This window comes from Primulina eburnea, chromosome 4 (assembly GCF_022965805.1).
Source record: "Primulina eburnea isolate SZY01 chromosome 4, ASM2296580v1, whole genome shotgun sequence".
NCBI classification, from domain to species: Eukaryota; Viridiplantae; Streptophyta; class Magnoliopsida; order Lamiales; family Gesneriaceae; genus Primulina; species Primulina eburnea.
Genome location: NC_133104.1, coordinates 4,819,574 through 4,835,189, shown reverse-complemented (window position 1 = coordinate 4,835,189; position 15,616 = coordinate 4,819,574). Strand labels below are relative to the sequence as shown.

Here is a 15,616-nt window from a genome sequence, read left to right as displayed (position 1 = left end):
GATTTAATGCCAGGGACTGCACCGATTTCTCGTGCCCCCTATCGTCTTGCTCCGTCAGAGATGAGAGAGCTGAAGCAGCAATTGCAGGATCTTCTTGATAAGGGTTATATTCGCCCGAGTGTTTCGCCTTGGGGAGCTCCAGTCTTGTTTGTCAAGAAGAAGGATGGATCGATGCGGTTGTGCATTGATTATCGCCAGCTGAATCGGGTGACGATCAAAAACAAGTACCCTTTACCCCGTATTGATGACTTGTTCGATCAGCTTCAGGGTACTTCTGTTTACTCCAAGATCGACTTGCGATCGGGTTATCATCAGATGAGAGTCAGAGATGATGATATTTCCAAGACTGCATTTCGTACTCGTTATGGGCATTACGAGTTTCTAGTTATGCCATTCGGATTGACGAATGCGCCAGCGGTGTTCATGGATCTGATGAACCGAGTCTTCCGAGATTTTCTGGATCAGTTTGTGGTGGTTTTCATTGACGATATCTTGATCTATTCCCACAGTGTGGAAGAGCATGCCCAACACTTGAGGATTGTGTTGCAGATTCTTCGCGAGAAGCAATTGTATGCTAAGCTGAGTAAGTGCGAGTTCTGGATTGATCATGTGGTATTCCTTGGTCATGTGATTTCCAAGGAAGGAGTTTCTGTGGATCCCAGCAAGATTGAAGCAGTGCTGAATTGGTCACGTCCGACGACGGTGGCTGAGATCCGTAGTTTTCTAGGTCTGGCAGGGTATTATCGTCGCTTCATCGTGAATTTCTCTCAGATAGCCAGACCATTGACGCAACTTACTCGGAAGGATGTTCCATTTGAGTGGTCATCCGAGTGCGAAGATAGTTTCAGAGAGCTTCGTCGACTTCTGACTTCCGCACCTGTTTTGGCGTTACCGTCAGGATCTGATGGTTTCAGTGTTTACACCGATGCCTCCACTCAAGGCTTAGGGTGTGTGTTGACGCAAAACGGTCATGTGATTGCTTATGCTTCCAGACAGCTGAAATCTCACGAGGAGAAGTATCCCACTCATGATCTGGAATTGGCAGCTATTGTGTTTGCGCTGAAGATTTGGCGTCATTATTTGTACGGTGTTCAGTTTGAAATCTTTACTGATCATAAGAGTCTGAAATATCTGTTCACTCAGGCTGAGTTGAACATGAGGCAACGTCGTTGGATGGATTTGCTGAAGGATTATGATTGCGAGATCAAGTACCATCCAGGTTCTGCGAATCTCACAGCTGATGCGCTTAGTCGCAAGGTGAGAGCCTCTGCACTTCAGACTTGTGCTATGACTAGTGCCATCCAGGATAGTTGCTCGTTGGGGTTTAACTTCAAGCATCGGAAAGGTATGGAGAGCATTCGTGTTGCTACCATTTTATCTGAGCCCAATTTGTTCACTCGGATTCGAGAAGCTCAGATGTCTGATCTCAAGACTCAGAGATTAGCTCGGTTAGTTGGTGGTGATAGCAATTTCCATTATCAGTCCAATGGTCTTCTGTGCTTATCTAATCGGGTTGTAGTACCAGAGGATGACACTTTGAGGGACGAGATATTGTCTCAGGCGCATCGAAGCAAGTTAAGTGTTCATCCAGGAAGCAACAAGATGTATAGAGACTTGAGGCTGCGGTTTTGGTGGAAAGGGATGAAGCGCAGCGTGTATCAGTTTGTCTCCAAGTGTCTAGTTTGCCAGCAGGTTAAGGCAGAGCACCGTCGACCGGGAGGATTGTTGTTGAACTTACCTATTCCAGAATGGAAGTGGGAGCATATTACGATGGATTTCATTACTCACTTGCCATTATCTTCGAGGAACAGCGATGCTATCTGGGTAGTGGTGGATCGACTCACCAAGTCTGCTCATTTTCTGCCGTATAATCGTGATTTCACTTTCGATCGTATGGCTCGATTGTACATTCAGGAGATTGTACGTTTGCATGGAGTGCCTGTCAGTATTGTTAGTGACAGAGATCCTCGTTTTACCTCACGGTTTTGGGGTAGTTTCCAGTCAGCTTTGGGTACTACACTGAGTCTGAGTACTGCTTATCATCCGGAGACTGACGGTCAATCAGAGAGGACTATCCGTACGCTTGAGGATATGTTGCGAGCCTGTGTTATGGATTTCGGACCCGCTTGGCAGGATCATTTGCCTTTGATTGAGTTCGCGTACAACAACAGCTATCATCGTAGTATTGGTATGGCACCATTTGAGGCGTTGTACGGGCGACGTTGTCGTACTCCATTATTCTGGGATGAAGTCGGGGAACGACAGGTAGAGGGACCGGAGTTAGTCCAGCAGGCTATAGATAAGGTTGCAGTAATCAAGAAGCGGATTAAGACTGCTCAGGATCGACAGGCTAGTTATGCGAACACAAAGCGTCGACCTCTTCATTTTCAACCAGGTGAGAAGGTGTTTCTCCGAGTTTCGCCTTTTCGCAGGATTTTGAGATTTGGTCTCAAGGGTAAGCTGTCTCCGAGATTTATTGGTCCATTCGAGATACTGGAATGTGTGGGAGATTTAGCTTACAGACTTGCGTTGCCGCCGTACCTATCAAGTATTCATGATGTGTTCCACGTATCCTTGTTGAGACGTTATGTAGCAGATGAGTTGCACATCTTACATCCATCTGAAGTTCAACTTGATACGGATTTGTCTTACGTGGAGCGACCAGTTCAGATTCTAGATCGCAAAGATAAGGTGTTGCGGAATAAGATCATTCCTCTTGTCTTAGTGCAGTGGCAGCGTCGAGGCACTGAAGAAGCCACTTGGGAGTTAGAGAGTCGTATGCGTTCGGAGCATCCAGAGCTCTTTTGAGTTGTGCTTTGTATAAGTTTGTGTTTTCAGTTGTAATCATAGTATCAGTTGTATTCAACAACAATTGAGATGTATTAATGATGTTGTTATTTCGTTTTGTTCATTCTCTAAGCCTGATTTCGAGGACGAAATCTTTTGAGGGGGGGAGAATGTAGTAGCCCGAATTCCAAATTGGGTAATTAACGGAGTAATGGTGATTAAGAAGGTTTAAGGTGTAATTTTGGCTATGGTCATGATCGGACGGACCGAAGAGGGTTCGGAAGCACCGAAGAGTTCGGACGATCCGAAGTGTAGTTCGGTGAATCCGATCATAGGTGTCAAGTGTTGATCGACACGTCATTTTCCATGCATGTTCGGACGGTCCGAAGTGTATGATCGGAGGATCCGATCATGAGCTGTCAAGAGCCAATGGACACGTAGCGTTCGGACGTTCCGAAGTGTTGTTCGGAGGATCCGAACATGGCCTATAAATAGTGCTCGGATTTCCTCATTTTGACTTGCCAATTTCTTGAGTTTTCTCTCATTTTGGAGAGTTTGGAAGGTTTCTAGGGTTAGTTGTTGGTCGAGCGATAGCCAAGAGCTGCCAGGAGTAGTAGCGTAGCGGCGCCTGAGTTTCAAGGCAATCGACATCAAAGGGCTGTCGACGGACGAAGGTAAAACCTAAACCTTTGGTAGTACTAGGGAGTACTGGTTTTGCTAGTCGAGCATGGTAGTATTGATTGAGTATGCTTTTGATGCGTAGGCTTGTGCTAAACCTGATTAGCGGTGTTGCGTAAGGCTAGGCTTGCTGTGATAGAGGTACGAAAGTACTATCCGAGATATCCTGGTTGAGTATACATTCTTATATGTGTTGCATGAGTATTTGCTGCATTGTTATATGTCATATGATGCATGCTATTATGTCACGAGTTATGATGCATATTGCATATCATGTTGAGCCGTATCTCCTTCGAGATAGCCTTTACTGTTGAGCTGTATCTCTTTCGAGATAAGCTATATCTTGGGGCCGCTCAGCCCTGTCTTGTGGACGCATGGACACCGAGAGTACACAGTGGCCGACGGGTCGGGAGGGCTTCGGTGGTCCGGGACATTTTAGGTCCACGTCTGTCTTGTAGTGGATGCAGTGACCCAGAGGTTGGACCGCGCGGCACTATCCACTTGGCGCCTCTAGACTGAGCATTTTGAGATCCTTTGTGATTCCTGTTTCTTGACTACCCTGGTATCATATCATAGCATGTGCATTTCATATAGGTCTGTATACTCATATTTTTGTACTGGGCGTTCTTATCGCTCACGTCCTCGGTTTTATTTATTCTTGGACACCCCATTCCCTCGGGGCAGGCCTCAGGTTGGATGGCTCAGGAGGAGCAGGAGGAGGACGTTGAGTAGCTGGTTGGTTTAGTTTTCAGTGTTTTCCATTTGATTCGATATGGTTGTACTGGATATTTCATTTTGAGTTAGTCTAGACTTCGATTTCGATTGGGTTGTATAACTATTGTTGTTGGCCATATTTCCGCTGTTATCTCTGATTATAATTAATTAAGTTAGTTGCATGCTTAGTTCTTGACTAGTAGGTGATTCTGGAACGGGTCACTACAGTATACAATGTACCCTCCTGATCCAGATGGCAGAGCTAAAACTGGTGCAGTTGTCAAACGTTGACGCAGTTCATTGAAACTATTTTCACAATCATGAGTCCATTCGAACTGCACATTCTTACAGGTCAGATGAGTCAATGGTTTGGCAATCTGAGAAAATCCTGAGATGAATCTCCGTAATAACCTGCCAAACCTAGAAAACTTCTTATCTCTTGAGCTGATTCCGGTTGTGCCCAACTCAACACTGCTTCGATCTTGCTAGGATCCACTGATATCCCATCTTTGGATATAACATGTCCCAAGAAGACAACTCTGTCGAGCCAAAACTCGCACTTGTTCAACTTAGCGTACAGTTGGTGATTTCTTAAGGTTAGCAACACAATCCTTAAATGTTGCGCCTGCTCTTTAAGATTACGAGAGTATATCAGTATGTCATCAATAAAGACAATGACAAACTTGTCAAGATACTCCTGGAATACTCGGTTCATCAAATCCATAAATACTGCTGGAGCATTCGTCAAACCAAACGGCATCACTAGAAACTCGTAATGCCCATACCTTGTTCGAAATGCAGTCTTAGGGATATCACGTTGATGAACTTGAAGTTGATGATATCCAGATCGTAAATCGATCTTCAAGTACACTGAAGTCCCTTGCAATTGATCAAACAAATCATCAATCCGTGGTAACGGACATTTATTCTTGACTGTTACTCGGTTCAATTGTCGATAATCTATGCAAAGCCGCATAGACCCATCATTCTTTTTAACGAACAACATTGGTGATCCCCAAGGAGACACACTGGGTCTAATGTACCCTTTGTCAAGAAGATCTTGTAATTGTTGTTTCAATTCTTTCATCTTTGTTGGTGCCAATCTATAAGGCGCTCTGGAGATATGTGCGGTTCCTGGTACCAACTCTATCTCCGCTTCCACTTCCCTCTCGGGAGGAAATCCAGGAATTTCATCGGGAAAACATCAGGAAATTCATCAACAACTGGAATGTTCTTCACGTTGATTACATCTTTCGCTACATCAACACCATAAATGAGGTATCCTTCTCCTCCTTTTGCTAAAGCCCGTTGTGCCTTTACAACAGACACTACTGGCATTGGAGGTCGAGCTCTCTCACCAAATAAGAACCAATTCTCGTCTCCTTCTGGACGAAACTGAACGAGACGTTGATAACAATCTACCGTCGCTCTATACTTAGTCAATAGGTCGATTCCCATAATACAATCGAAATCTTCCATAGCCAAAATCAACAAATTGGCAGACAAGTAATTTCCCTCAAACTCTAGCAAACAGTCTACTACAAGTCGCTTAGCTAAAACCTCTTGTCCCATCGGTGTAGACACCGACAACAAAACATCTAATGACACGTAGGGTAGTTTATGCTTCTTAACAAACGTTGATGCTATGAATGAATGCGATGCCCCAGTGTCAATCAATACATATGCAGGAATACCACATAAAAGAAAATTACCTGCAATGACTCTCTCGTTTTGCTCCTCAGCTTGTTCTTGGTTTAGGGCAAACACTTGCCCCTGAACTCGTGGGCGTTGCTGAGATCCTTGCGATATTCCTCCACGACGAGAACCTTGAGCAGGAAAACCTTTCTGTTGCACAATGGCCTCAGACTGTTTTCCACTATAAGACCCTGTCATAGAACCTCCGCCTCCACTCTGATTCTCCAAATTAGGGCAATCCCTCTTCATGTGACCAAAACCACCACAATTGAAACATGCACCTGTTGCTCTTCGACAATTCTCCGTCTGGTGATTGCCTCCGCAGTGGCCACATTGCATCTTTTTCCTGCCAAAGCTATGCACCCCTCCAGAACCGGAAGAAAAAGAAGATACAGACTTCTTCAAAGACTAACCCCTTGGTCCCAGCGAACTAGAACTTTTGCTAGCTTGCATAGCCTTCCTCCTAGCAATACTGATCTCGGCTTGACGACAACGATTCATTAATCCTTCGTACGAAGTAGGATCATCACAGACAGAAACCAGATAAAAAATCTCCTGGTTCAAACCATTCAAAAAGTAAGAATATTTTGCTGCAGAATTCTCACTGATGTGAGGAACATACGGCAACAGATCCGTAAAACGCTTCTGATAATCCTCAATGTTCGAATCTTCTTGCTTAATGGTCAACAGTTCCATCTCCTTCGCCTGACGAAGAGCTGGAGGAAAGTGATGATTGATGAAGGCCTGACGGAAATGTTCCCAACGAATCCGCCCATGCTGCTGAACTAGAAAACAAGTTTCCACCATTTCCGAGCTTTTCCTTGGATCATGAAATCGGCTACCTCCATATTCTCATTCTCGTCATAGTGCAACACTCGAAAACACTGCTCCATGATATCGACCCAAGCTTCAGCAACATCAGCATCCTCATCTCCGGTCAACGGAGGAGGTCCAATCTTCATGACATCCATAATGTTGACACGGTTCCTACGTCTCCTTTCATCATGATCTCGGTGACGTCTTCCGTCACGATCTCTACGACGATGTTCTCGGCCAACCTCATCGTCGCCATAACGGCCATGTCCCACACTACCGTGACTGCTTCCATCTCCTGACATCTGAAAGGAAACCAAAATCAACCTCTCAATCCTCAAAACAGAATTTTTAACGTCCCAAAAATCTTTGCATGCTCTGATACCACCAAATGTAGCGCCCTTACCCGAGCCTCTACTAAACAGACTAATAAACATGTAACATTAAACTTAATAACAACAATTAAACAGCGGAAACCAAATACTTAATCATCTTACAACCCAAATGAAAACAAAACAATAACAGCAGTCTTAAACATTAATACAACCATAACAAATACATGATTCTTAACGAGAAAACGATAAACCACAGAAAACCTCAACTGGATCACCACCGAAAACCCAACTGCTCTAGCCACTGTCCTGGTCGTCCGAACCGTCCAAACTAAGACCTGCCCCGTGGAATGGGGTGCCCAAGATGAAAACAAGGACGTGAGCGACAATCGCCCAATACGAGAATGTACGAGTATACAAACTGATATGATGCATGCGAAATGCAATATGCTCGGATATCAAAGATCAAGTCAAGAATCTCATGCTCAGTCTAGAGGCGCCTGAGTGTGTAGTCTCTGATCTGAGCCTAGGCATGTTTTGGCTCCCACACTCATCATCAAGACGTGGACCTGCAATGTCCAGGTCATCAGAGCCCGCGGGTCCTGTCGGACACCGTAGCTCTCGATGCCCGATCGTCCACAATACAGAATAGGGCTGAGCGGCCCCAACAAACAAGGTATTTCTCAAAAGATATCAGGCTCAACATGATATGTCATGCATAATATGCCAAAGCAGTAAAACATGTATCTTGCAACAGATAAATATGCAGCATATAAGTGTGTATACTACGCTTGGATATCTTAGTCAGTACATCACGTAGCTCACTAAAACAATTTGACAGAAAGCTCTGAACCTAGACAATACCAACATAATGAAATCACTACCAAACCAGAACAAACATGCTACAAGTTCTCCCTAATGATCTTTAAATCACTACCTAAGGATTTAGGATTATACCTGCGTCCGTCGTCAGCCCGTTGATGATGTCTCGATCTCAGTTCACCGACCCCTCCTCGAGTCGATACTAGCTCCGAAACTTCCCGACACCAAAGTGCCCTAGAAACTGAATAGAAACTATGGTACAACTTGAACTCTCTCTGAAGAATGCGGTGAAGGAAACAAAAGAATCGGCTTCCATTTATAGGCTGCATCCGCACTATTTCAGAAAATCCGAACCAATCTTATCTGCCACGTGGTCTAGTTGGATTTCTCGAGATAATGTAATCTGAAGTAGATCGGGTTATCCATTTAAAATTCAGTGGATACCAACAGCTTAATCTCGAATTATCAATTCTTTAATAATACTTAATTAACAACTCATTAATTATCTCTTAATTAATACTTCATTCGAAACAAATATTCGGGTCATTACATCTTGACATAAGTATTATCGGGTCATTTCATCAGGGAAATGGTACTGCTGGATATTGCAGATATAGACAAGCTATACCAGTAGGTTCTGGAGGAAAATTAGATATTGATACAAATTTTGGCCTCAGGAAAAGCTTTCTTCCGCAGGTATACTCCTTTACTTATCAACATCGATTAATATATTCGAAAGTTGGAATGTTGTGTGTGAGATAATCTTAAATCTGAACCAGGGCAGTAGGAGATATTTGCCTCTGCGCCAGCCAACAGCTCAGCAGGTGATGATTGAAAAGATTTCTGCTGGTCCTATAACAGTGTTTGTGATCGGAGCTAATACCAATTTGGGTATTTTTCTGATGAGTAATCCACATTTGAAGAAAAATATTGAGCATATTTACATAATGGGTGGTGGTGTGAGGTCAAAAAATCCAACCGGTTGCTGTCCTAAGACCGCTGAATCGTCATGTCAGCCTCGGCAGTGTGGTGATAAAGGAAATATTTTTTCGGATTACAATTCGAACCCTTATGCAGAGTTTAACATGTTTGGAGATCCCTTTGCTGCTTATCAGGTTTTTTTGGATCAGATCACATTTTTTATCCATTGTTTTAGCACTGTATTTTCAAGAAAATATGAATACTTTTCTTGAATTCTTGCTTGCTAATTTTCTTCATTACATAATTTTATATGATCTTTTCTCAATCATTGCATGACAGGTGATTCATTCTGGCATTCCAGTTACTCTTGTTCCTTTAGATGCCACAAACACGATCCCAATCTCACTTCATTTTTTCGAAGAACTTGAGAAGAATCAACTTACTTATGAGGCACAATACATATCCAAGTCATTGAAAATGGCTCGTGATACTTGGTTGGACAACCAGTTTTATAATGTATATAATTGAAATAAGACTCAGCCATCATATCAACAAAAGATTTAAAATAATGACACTTCACTTTCTGCAGAGTTACTTCATGTGGGATTCATTTCTATCCGGTGTCGCCACTTCCATAATGCTCAATCATAAGAACCATAATGGAGAAAATGAGTTTGCTGTCATGGAGTATATGAACATTACCGTGATCACTTCGAACGAGCCATATGGAATATCCGATGGCTCAAATCCATTATTCGATGGCAATAAAAAACCAAGGTTCGGCTTAAAGAGAAACGGTGTTCATAGTGGACATGTCCAGACTGGACTTCGCGATCCATTCTGCATTGTCAAGAATGGAAAAGGCAGATGCAAGGTAAGATCTCAAATTTTCACAAAGTTCTATAAATTAATGTTTCCCTGCGATTTATGTATCTCTAACACATCTCCAAGAAGTTACCAGGATGGCTATACAGCAGAAGTGACAGGTGGAGAAGGGGCTCGTGTTCTCGTTGCCATACGAGCCAAGCCAAACAGCGATAGAACCAGTCCTTTGAACAGAGAGTTTTTCAAAAGTTTTCTTGATGTAAAGTTTGATCTATGCATTTTATAACACTTTAAATTCATCATGTTCATTTTATATTATATTTGATTACGTTTAATGAAAGATGATCTTGATTGTAGATTGTAAACAGGCCTCAACAAAGCGGGCGGTTCAATTTTACGACACAGTTTCTTGACTATAAAGAAGTTTTATACAAACCAGATTTGAAGGGGAAACAGCTTGGGAAGAACGTTATCTTTGACATGGATATGAGTGCAGGAGATTTCTTGGCTCTCTTTTATCTCCTCAAGATGCCTATAGAAGTTATAAATCTTAAGGTAAAGTATAGCTTTCTTCTTTCCCACTTCCACAAATTATTCCACGAGTCCTTCTAGTAATAGGCCACACTTGCTCTTGGAATTTCGATGGATAATTGGAGGGAATTTTATTATAAAAGTACACATAAAATAGGAAAACCTGTATGTAGTAAAATAATGTGTTACAAAGTGTGCATTTGTTCTGGTGAAATCCAGGCAATATTAGTGACACCGACTGGATGGGCAAACGCAGCAACCATAGATGTTATCTATGATTTGCTACACATGATGGGCCGAGATGATGTTCCTATTGGATTGGGCGACGTGTTCCCACTGAATCAATCAGATCATATCTTCTCGGCCGTTGGAGGTTGCAACTACAATAGAGCCATTCCACACGGCAGTGGTGGCTTCCTTGATTCCGACACATTGTATGGCTTGGCTCGTGATTTACCTCGAAGTCCTCGAAGGTTTTTAGTTAATCCTTTTAGAGTTGTCTATTTTCTTCGCTTCTAAGTTCTAACAATATTAGTTAGCTCACATTGAGGCCTAGTGCATTGGAAAGATAAAAGCTAGTAAATTTACATTTAAGATCTCACTATGAAGTCCTTAGAGGTATGCGCAAACTTCCATGAAGCATGTATCTTGACCTTGAAGCATGGATCTGAGTGTGCTTTAAAGACTAAAGTCATTCTTTAAATATAAGGATGCTGAATTCGATGTGAAAATCAAGATAATAGTTATTCATATTTCTCTCTTGAATTAATAGATATTTGTTTTCTTTCATTTGTAAATTACATATCGAATGATATGGGATGAAATTAATTTCACTTATTTAGATTTTAGCACACTAACCTCTTTACACCTTATTCGGTCGAGTCCCGGGCCTTACCTTACATGTAAGTTCCATGATACCTATCTATTTTCACACACACACACTTAACCCTCATTTCTTCTTTTGCCAGTGTAACATCCTTTCCAAAACATATGTTAAATTATCATATAATTTGATGATTATTTGGAAAATACTTTTACAACTTACAAGTGAATCTTTGATATTTTTCATTCAGATACACAGTAGAAAATTCTGTGAAATTCGGAGCTCCTCGAGACACAGATCATCCTGAACTTAGACAGCCACTAGCTCTTGAAATATGGCAATCCGTAGTCAAATCACTGAAATCTCAATCTAAAGTTACCATTCTGACAAACGGGCCTTTGACAAATATTGCTAACATTATTCTTTCAGACAAGACTTCAACCTCTTTTATTGAGGTAACCACAGTATGCTTAGTATTTCGTTACTATAGGCATAGTCGATCATTTTTCATGTTAAGAGTATTTGCAGATTTAAATTTTTATCCAATCTTATTTTGCAGTTTTACACAGTTAAGGATTTCAGAAAATTTATTGATGTTTTGTAGGAGATATTCGTAGTGGGAGGACACATAAATGACGAAAAGAGCAGTATCAGAGGAAATGTGATCAACATTCCTTCAAACAAAAATGCGGAACTCAACATGTTTCTTGATCCTTTAGCTGCAAAAACAGTATTTGATCATGGACACAACATCACACTCATCCCGCTTCGAGTTCAACGTAGAGTCAGCCGATTCGCCAAGATTTTAGAGAGTCTTCGGCTTACGAAGAAGACCCCTGAGGCTTTGTTTGCCAGACGTCTGATCTCAAAATTGCATAGGCTGCAAAGAACTCATCATCGTTACCAACATGTGGTATTGAAAAAATTCTAACTTTGGTGGATCCAACTATTCATCCCTTGATTAAAATCTAGGATCCGCTTTCTGCTAGTGAAGAACATGTCATAAAACAATTTAAAGGTAGCCAAGAGCGTATGGTCTTTAACATTTAAAAATGCATCCAACAGGGATGAACCCCTTGATATTTAGTCGCACCTCAACTTTGTGTGCACCATAGTAACCAAGAATATATGGTATAGAAAACTTAAATGGATAGCTAGCTGGGGTGATCCTTAGTTTGAAAAATCTCAAGGATAGTCCACAGGGCAGACCCATAATCAGTGAAGTCGCCGAAACTAATTTTGTGTCCGTTGTCAAGAATTTAATCATACGTTAAACTTATTATCTTTTAATTTTTCCCCTTGTGCAGGATACTTTCTCAGGAGAAATTCTCGGGGCAGTAATCTTAGCAGGTGATCATTCAGTTTTAAATGCAACATTTGGAGTAAAGAAAGTTCAAGTACTGGCGACTGGTGTCGAGTCAGAAGACGGACAGATAACTATTGGTAAAAATAATGGGAATTCAGTGAGGATATTAAAAAATGTGGATTCTTTAGCTTATTACAATGTTTTTGCAAACCAACTTGGGGAGGAAAAGCAATCTGCTGTAGTTGGAAGCTTTGAAGAGCAGAGAAGACAATGGAATAGAGCACAAAATTAAATGGAAGTGGCACATATGCGAACTTTCAATAGATAAAAAATTTGGGATACATATTTTTTTTATATATATAAAAATATAAAAAATCACGATTCTTTTGAGTGTTTCTGTTTAGAAATCCTGCAAGGGACACAGATGGACTCACAAAGAATTGTTGATAGTGATTAATATAAACATACAGAGAATTTAATCTATATATATTTTTATATATACTCCTGCATTAAGCAAGGTACTCGTATATTCCCATAGTTCAAAAGCACAGTGCATTAAGAAAAGTGAACTTGTACGACCCTGTTGAGGAGTGTCCGAATGGAACTCAAATTCATCTCTAGGTGGTCCAACTGATGTAGTTTGAAGAAGCTAATACGAAAACTCACATACTATAACTTGCTTTCAGCTTGTATTAAACTGTAGTATTATTTTCTGAGCTATAGCTCGAACTCATTATTCCGTGCACATTTCTTAAAACTTGGTTAATAATCACATTACAACATGCCATCTCCAATGGTTATATTACACTTATAATATGTCATCACAAAACTTCAGTTCTAACCGGTAACTGCTTCATGTTTCACACAATGGGTAAATGATACTTTGTGACTTTTGAACTTACATAGTATGCACCTGACATTCATTTACGCACATAAAGTTGAAATATGAAACATGTTTACGTTGCTTTCTTGTTCGTAAACGACAGGGAACTCAAACGTAGAAGTCACATAATACATTTGATCTTAGGACCAGAAGCTAGAGAAACTTAATGGTACAAAGATAATCAGAACAAGAAGCTAACAAGAATGACTTTTGACATACAAGCAGAACCCCCCATAAGCTTCGAAAACTCAGCAGAGGAAATAACACTCATTTTAAGAGAATTCACCCAACATCGGAATTGCTCCACCAGCGGCAACAATCTGTTGCTCCAACTGAAATTAGAAAAATGTAAGTAAGTTACGAATTTTACAATTCATATGTAAAGAAATTTCAATTTCTCAGCATTTGTTCTTTCAGATTATCAATGCACATATGAAAATATTCCTCGATCCCTGATCAAGATTTCTGGTATCGTCCTTACCCTTGGCGTGTTTATGACGTATCCCTTTAGTATAATAGCATAACAAGATTTGATCAACTAAAAAAAACACAAATGATGTGTCAAAATGACAGCAAAGTGTGTGATCAAGATTTCTGGTGCTGTCCCCGAACACTTGCTCGATAAGTTAAAGAGATCAAGGACATACCCGAAATAAAGCTTCAAGCTTGGTTTTGGCAAGCAAGTACTCCTGCTTAACTTCTTGCAAGCATCTCAGACACCTAACAAAATATTCACATTTTCAAACTAGCCGAGGTCGGTGTCTATTTAGCTTCATATGGGGATCTTGGAAGGGGAAAAAATAAAAATAAAAAATTCTTACCCTTCAATGTTTCGTTCATCACAGCAGTTTCGAAAAGTAATGCAGGCATTCTTGACTCGCTGTGCCCCAATGCTATTATACCAACAGTACAAACTATTAGCACTAGAAGAAAATCATGAGTTAAATCTGAAAACTTCGCATATGAATATGTTTCTATAATGGGTATTCGAGAATATATTCATGAAAGTTTATGAATTCGAAAAAAATTGTGTTGAAAAGTGATATATAGGGAGCTTGTGAAGCCTCTTTAATCCAGTGATATGGTGTGAGTGAAGAGAGGCTGAAACTTAGCTAACTGTCAGTAATTTTTCATCTGCTATTTTAAAATGGTGAAATTGTAAGTACTATAATTCCAAACAACAAAAGTAAACAAAATACTTCATCTAAAAAACCTTCTAAAATATTTTGTTTCTTGTTACGAATACCTTGAGCTACTGCCTTTCAGCTGGTGAACGTGAGCATCAATCTTTATGAAGTCCACATTCTGCTGATCTCTGTAAAATAATCTCCCCGTTACTCTATCTCTTGCACTCAAAAGAGCTCACTCGCACACAGATGGAATCATGGAACCATGAAACATAACATGTTTGCAATACCCGAATCTTAAGTAAAATTTCTAGACATAAAAAAACAACGATAAGCGCGAAATTTGCATGTATTTCCAGATTTTGAGTGGTTGGAAGCAACTATCATAAGCCATATACACCTAAATGGAGAGTTTAAAGGGCCGAAAACCAAGAGATTAACGTATGAGGTGAAATAATCTCTCAAATTTATACTTCCGCTCTACAATTGTCACATGAAACTAATGAGCGGGGTAAATAATATAGGTGCAAAGAGCTCAAGTCAATGGGGATACTGCTCTGTTCGCTCCATGGCTTTGCCAGAAATGCATAGTATTACTACTACACACAAATATGATACATACGAACACATAGAAGAAGAATCCTCACAAAGCTTTGGTAAGATCATTGAGAAGTCTTTCAGAATCCTCAAAGAAAAGAGAAACCACTTCAACAACAAAATCAGGATTACTCTCATCTTGAAGCAGCTGCAACTGACTAAACTGCCCATCCAAGAATCCCTTCAAACAACCACCAAAATACCCACATCAAAACAAAACAAAGAACAGCATCAGACCAATAGAAGAAAAAACCAGCAAGAAAACGTCAGAAAACCAATCCATATTTTTTCCCATTTCTCCCACGTTAGTTAGTTACCTCACGAAACAAAGCAGCAATATATTCCAGAAAACTCCTCTGCAACTGATCCACCTCCATGTTTCCGCCTCCCAAACAAGAGCTCGTTTGTCTTTACAAACCAATAACGAAAGCCGAACGGTTAAAAGTTGACAATCCCAGATCTTGAGGGATATAATAAAATCTTGAAAGGGATCTGTTGGAGTTAATTCTTTGAACACAGACTGCTGCACTGATAAAGATGGAAACTTTTTTACCTGTTTCTGGTGATCTGCAGTGTAAATCTGCAGTCTACACTACTTTTTCTCTGCCTTTCTATTTATTTGGGATTTGCGATGTTTTGTTATCGACGGCCCTACCATATTTTTGGCATTTTATTGCATCATTTGTTGAGGCTATCCAATCTGCAGATACGTCTCCCCTAGCCTACCACCATCTTTTGCCATCCCCACTTCTCTCTTTATTG

General features: G+C 40.7%; 2 protein-coding genes across 14 annotated transcripts in view; one reads left to right on the top strand and one right to left on the bottom strand.

Annotated features, from left to right (window-relative positions):
• LOC140830729 (nucleoside hydrolase 3-like) overlaps positions 1-13,420 on the top strand; it is a 26,819-nt gene extending 13,399 nt beyond the window's left edge. For 5 of the 12 annotated variants that reach the window (XM_073194173.1, XM_073194175.1, XM_073194176.1 and 2 more), the window contains 10 exons: positions 8,427-8,537; positions 8,621-8,956; positions 9,102-9,278; positions 9,352-9,636; positions 9,724-9,846; positions 9,945-10,142; positions 10,338-10,591; positions 11,192-11,396; positions 11,546-11,854; positions 12,249-13,420. In XM_073194173.1, coding sequence (XP_073050274.1) covers positions 8,427-8,537; positions 8,621-8,956; positions 9,102-9,278; positions 9,352-9,636; positions 9,724-9,846; positions 9,945-10,142; positions 10,338-10,591; positions 11,192-11,396; positions 11,546-11,854; positions 12,249-12,539 — 2,289 coding nt within the window. In that variant the 3' untranslated portion in view covers positions 12,540-13,420. Of the gene's footprint in view, positions 1-8,426; positions 8,538-8,620; positions 8,957-9,101; positions 9,279-9,351; positions 9,637-9,723; positions 9,847-9,944; positions 10,143-10,337; positions 10,592-11,191; positions 11,397-11,545; positions 11,855-12,248 lie in introns of those variants that run through there. The other 7 variants (XM_073194180.1, XM_073194181.1, XM_073194182.1 and 4 more) reach the window with 6 other exon arrangements.
• Positions 13,151-15,616, bottom strand: LOC140830730 (histidine-containing phosphotransfer protein 1-like). 2 transcript variants are annotated; one of them, XM_073194188.1, is made up of 7 exons: positions 15,408-15,616; positions 15,172-15,262; positions 14,905-15,035; positions 14,377-14,445; positions 13,952-14,023; positions 13,778-13,850; positions 13,151-13,462 (listed from the first exon to the last, which is right to left on the bottom strand). In XM_073194188.1, exons 2-7 carry the CDS (start codon positions 15,229-15,231, stop codon positions 13,403-13,405), a joined length of 465 nt encoding a protein of 154 aa, XP_073050289.1. In that variant the 5' UTR covers positions 15,232-15,262; positions 15,408-15,616; the 3' UTR covers positions 13,151-13,402. The 2 variants fall into 2 exon arrangements, with proteins under 2 accessions (XP_073050289.1, XP_073050288.1); XM_073194187.1 differs by having other exon boundaries at positions 15,172-15,593.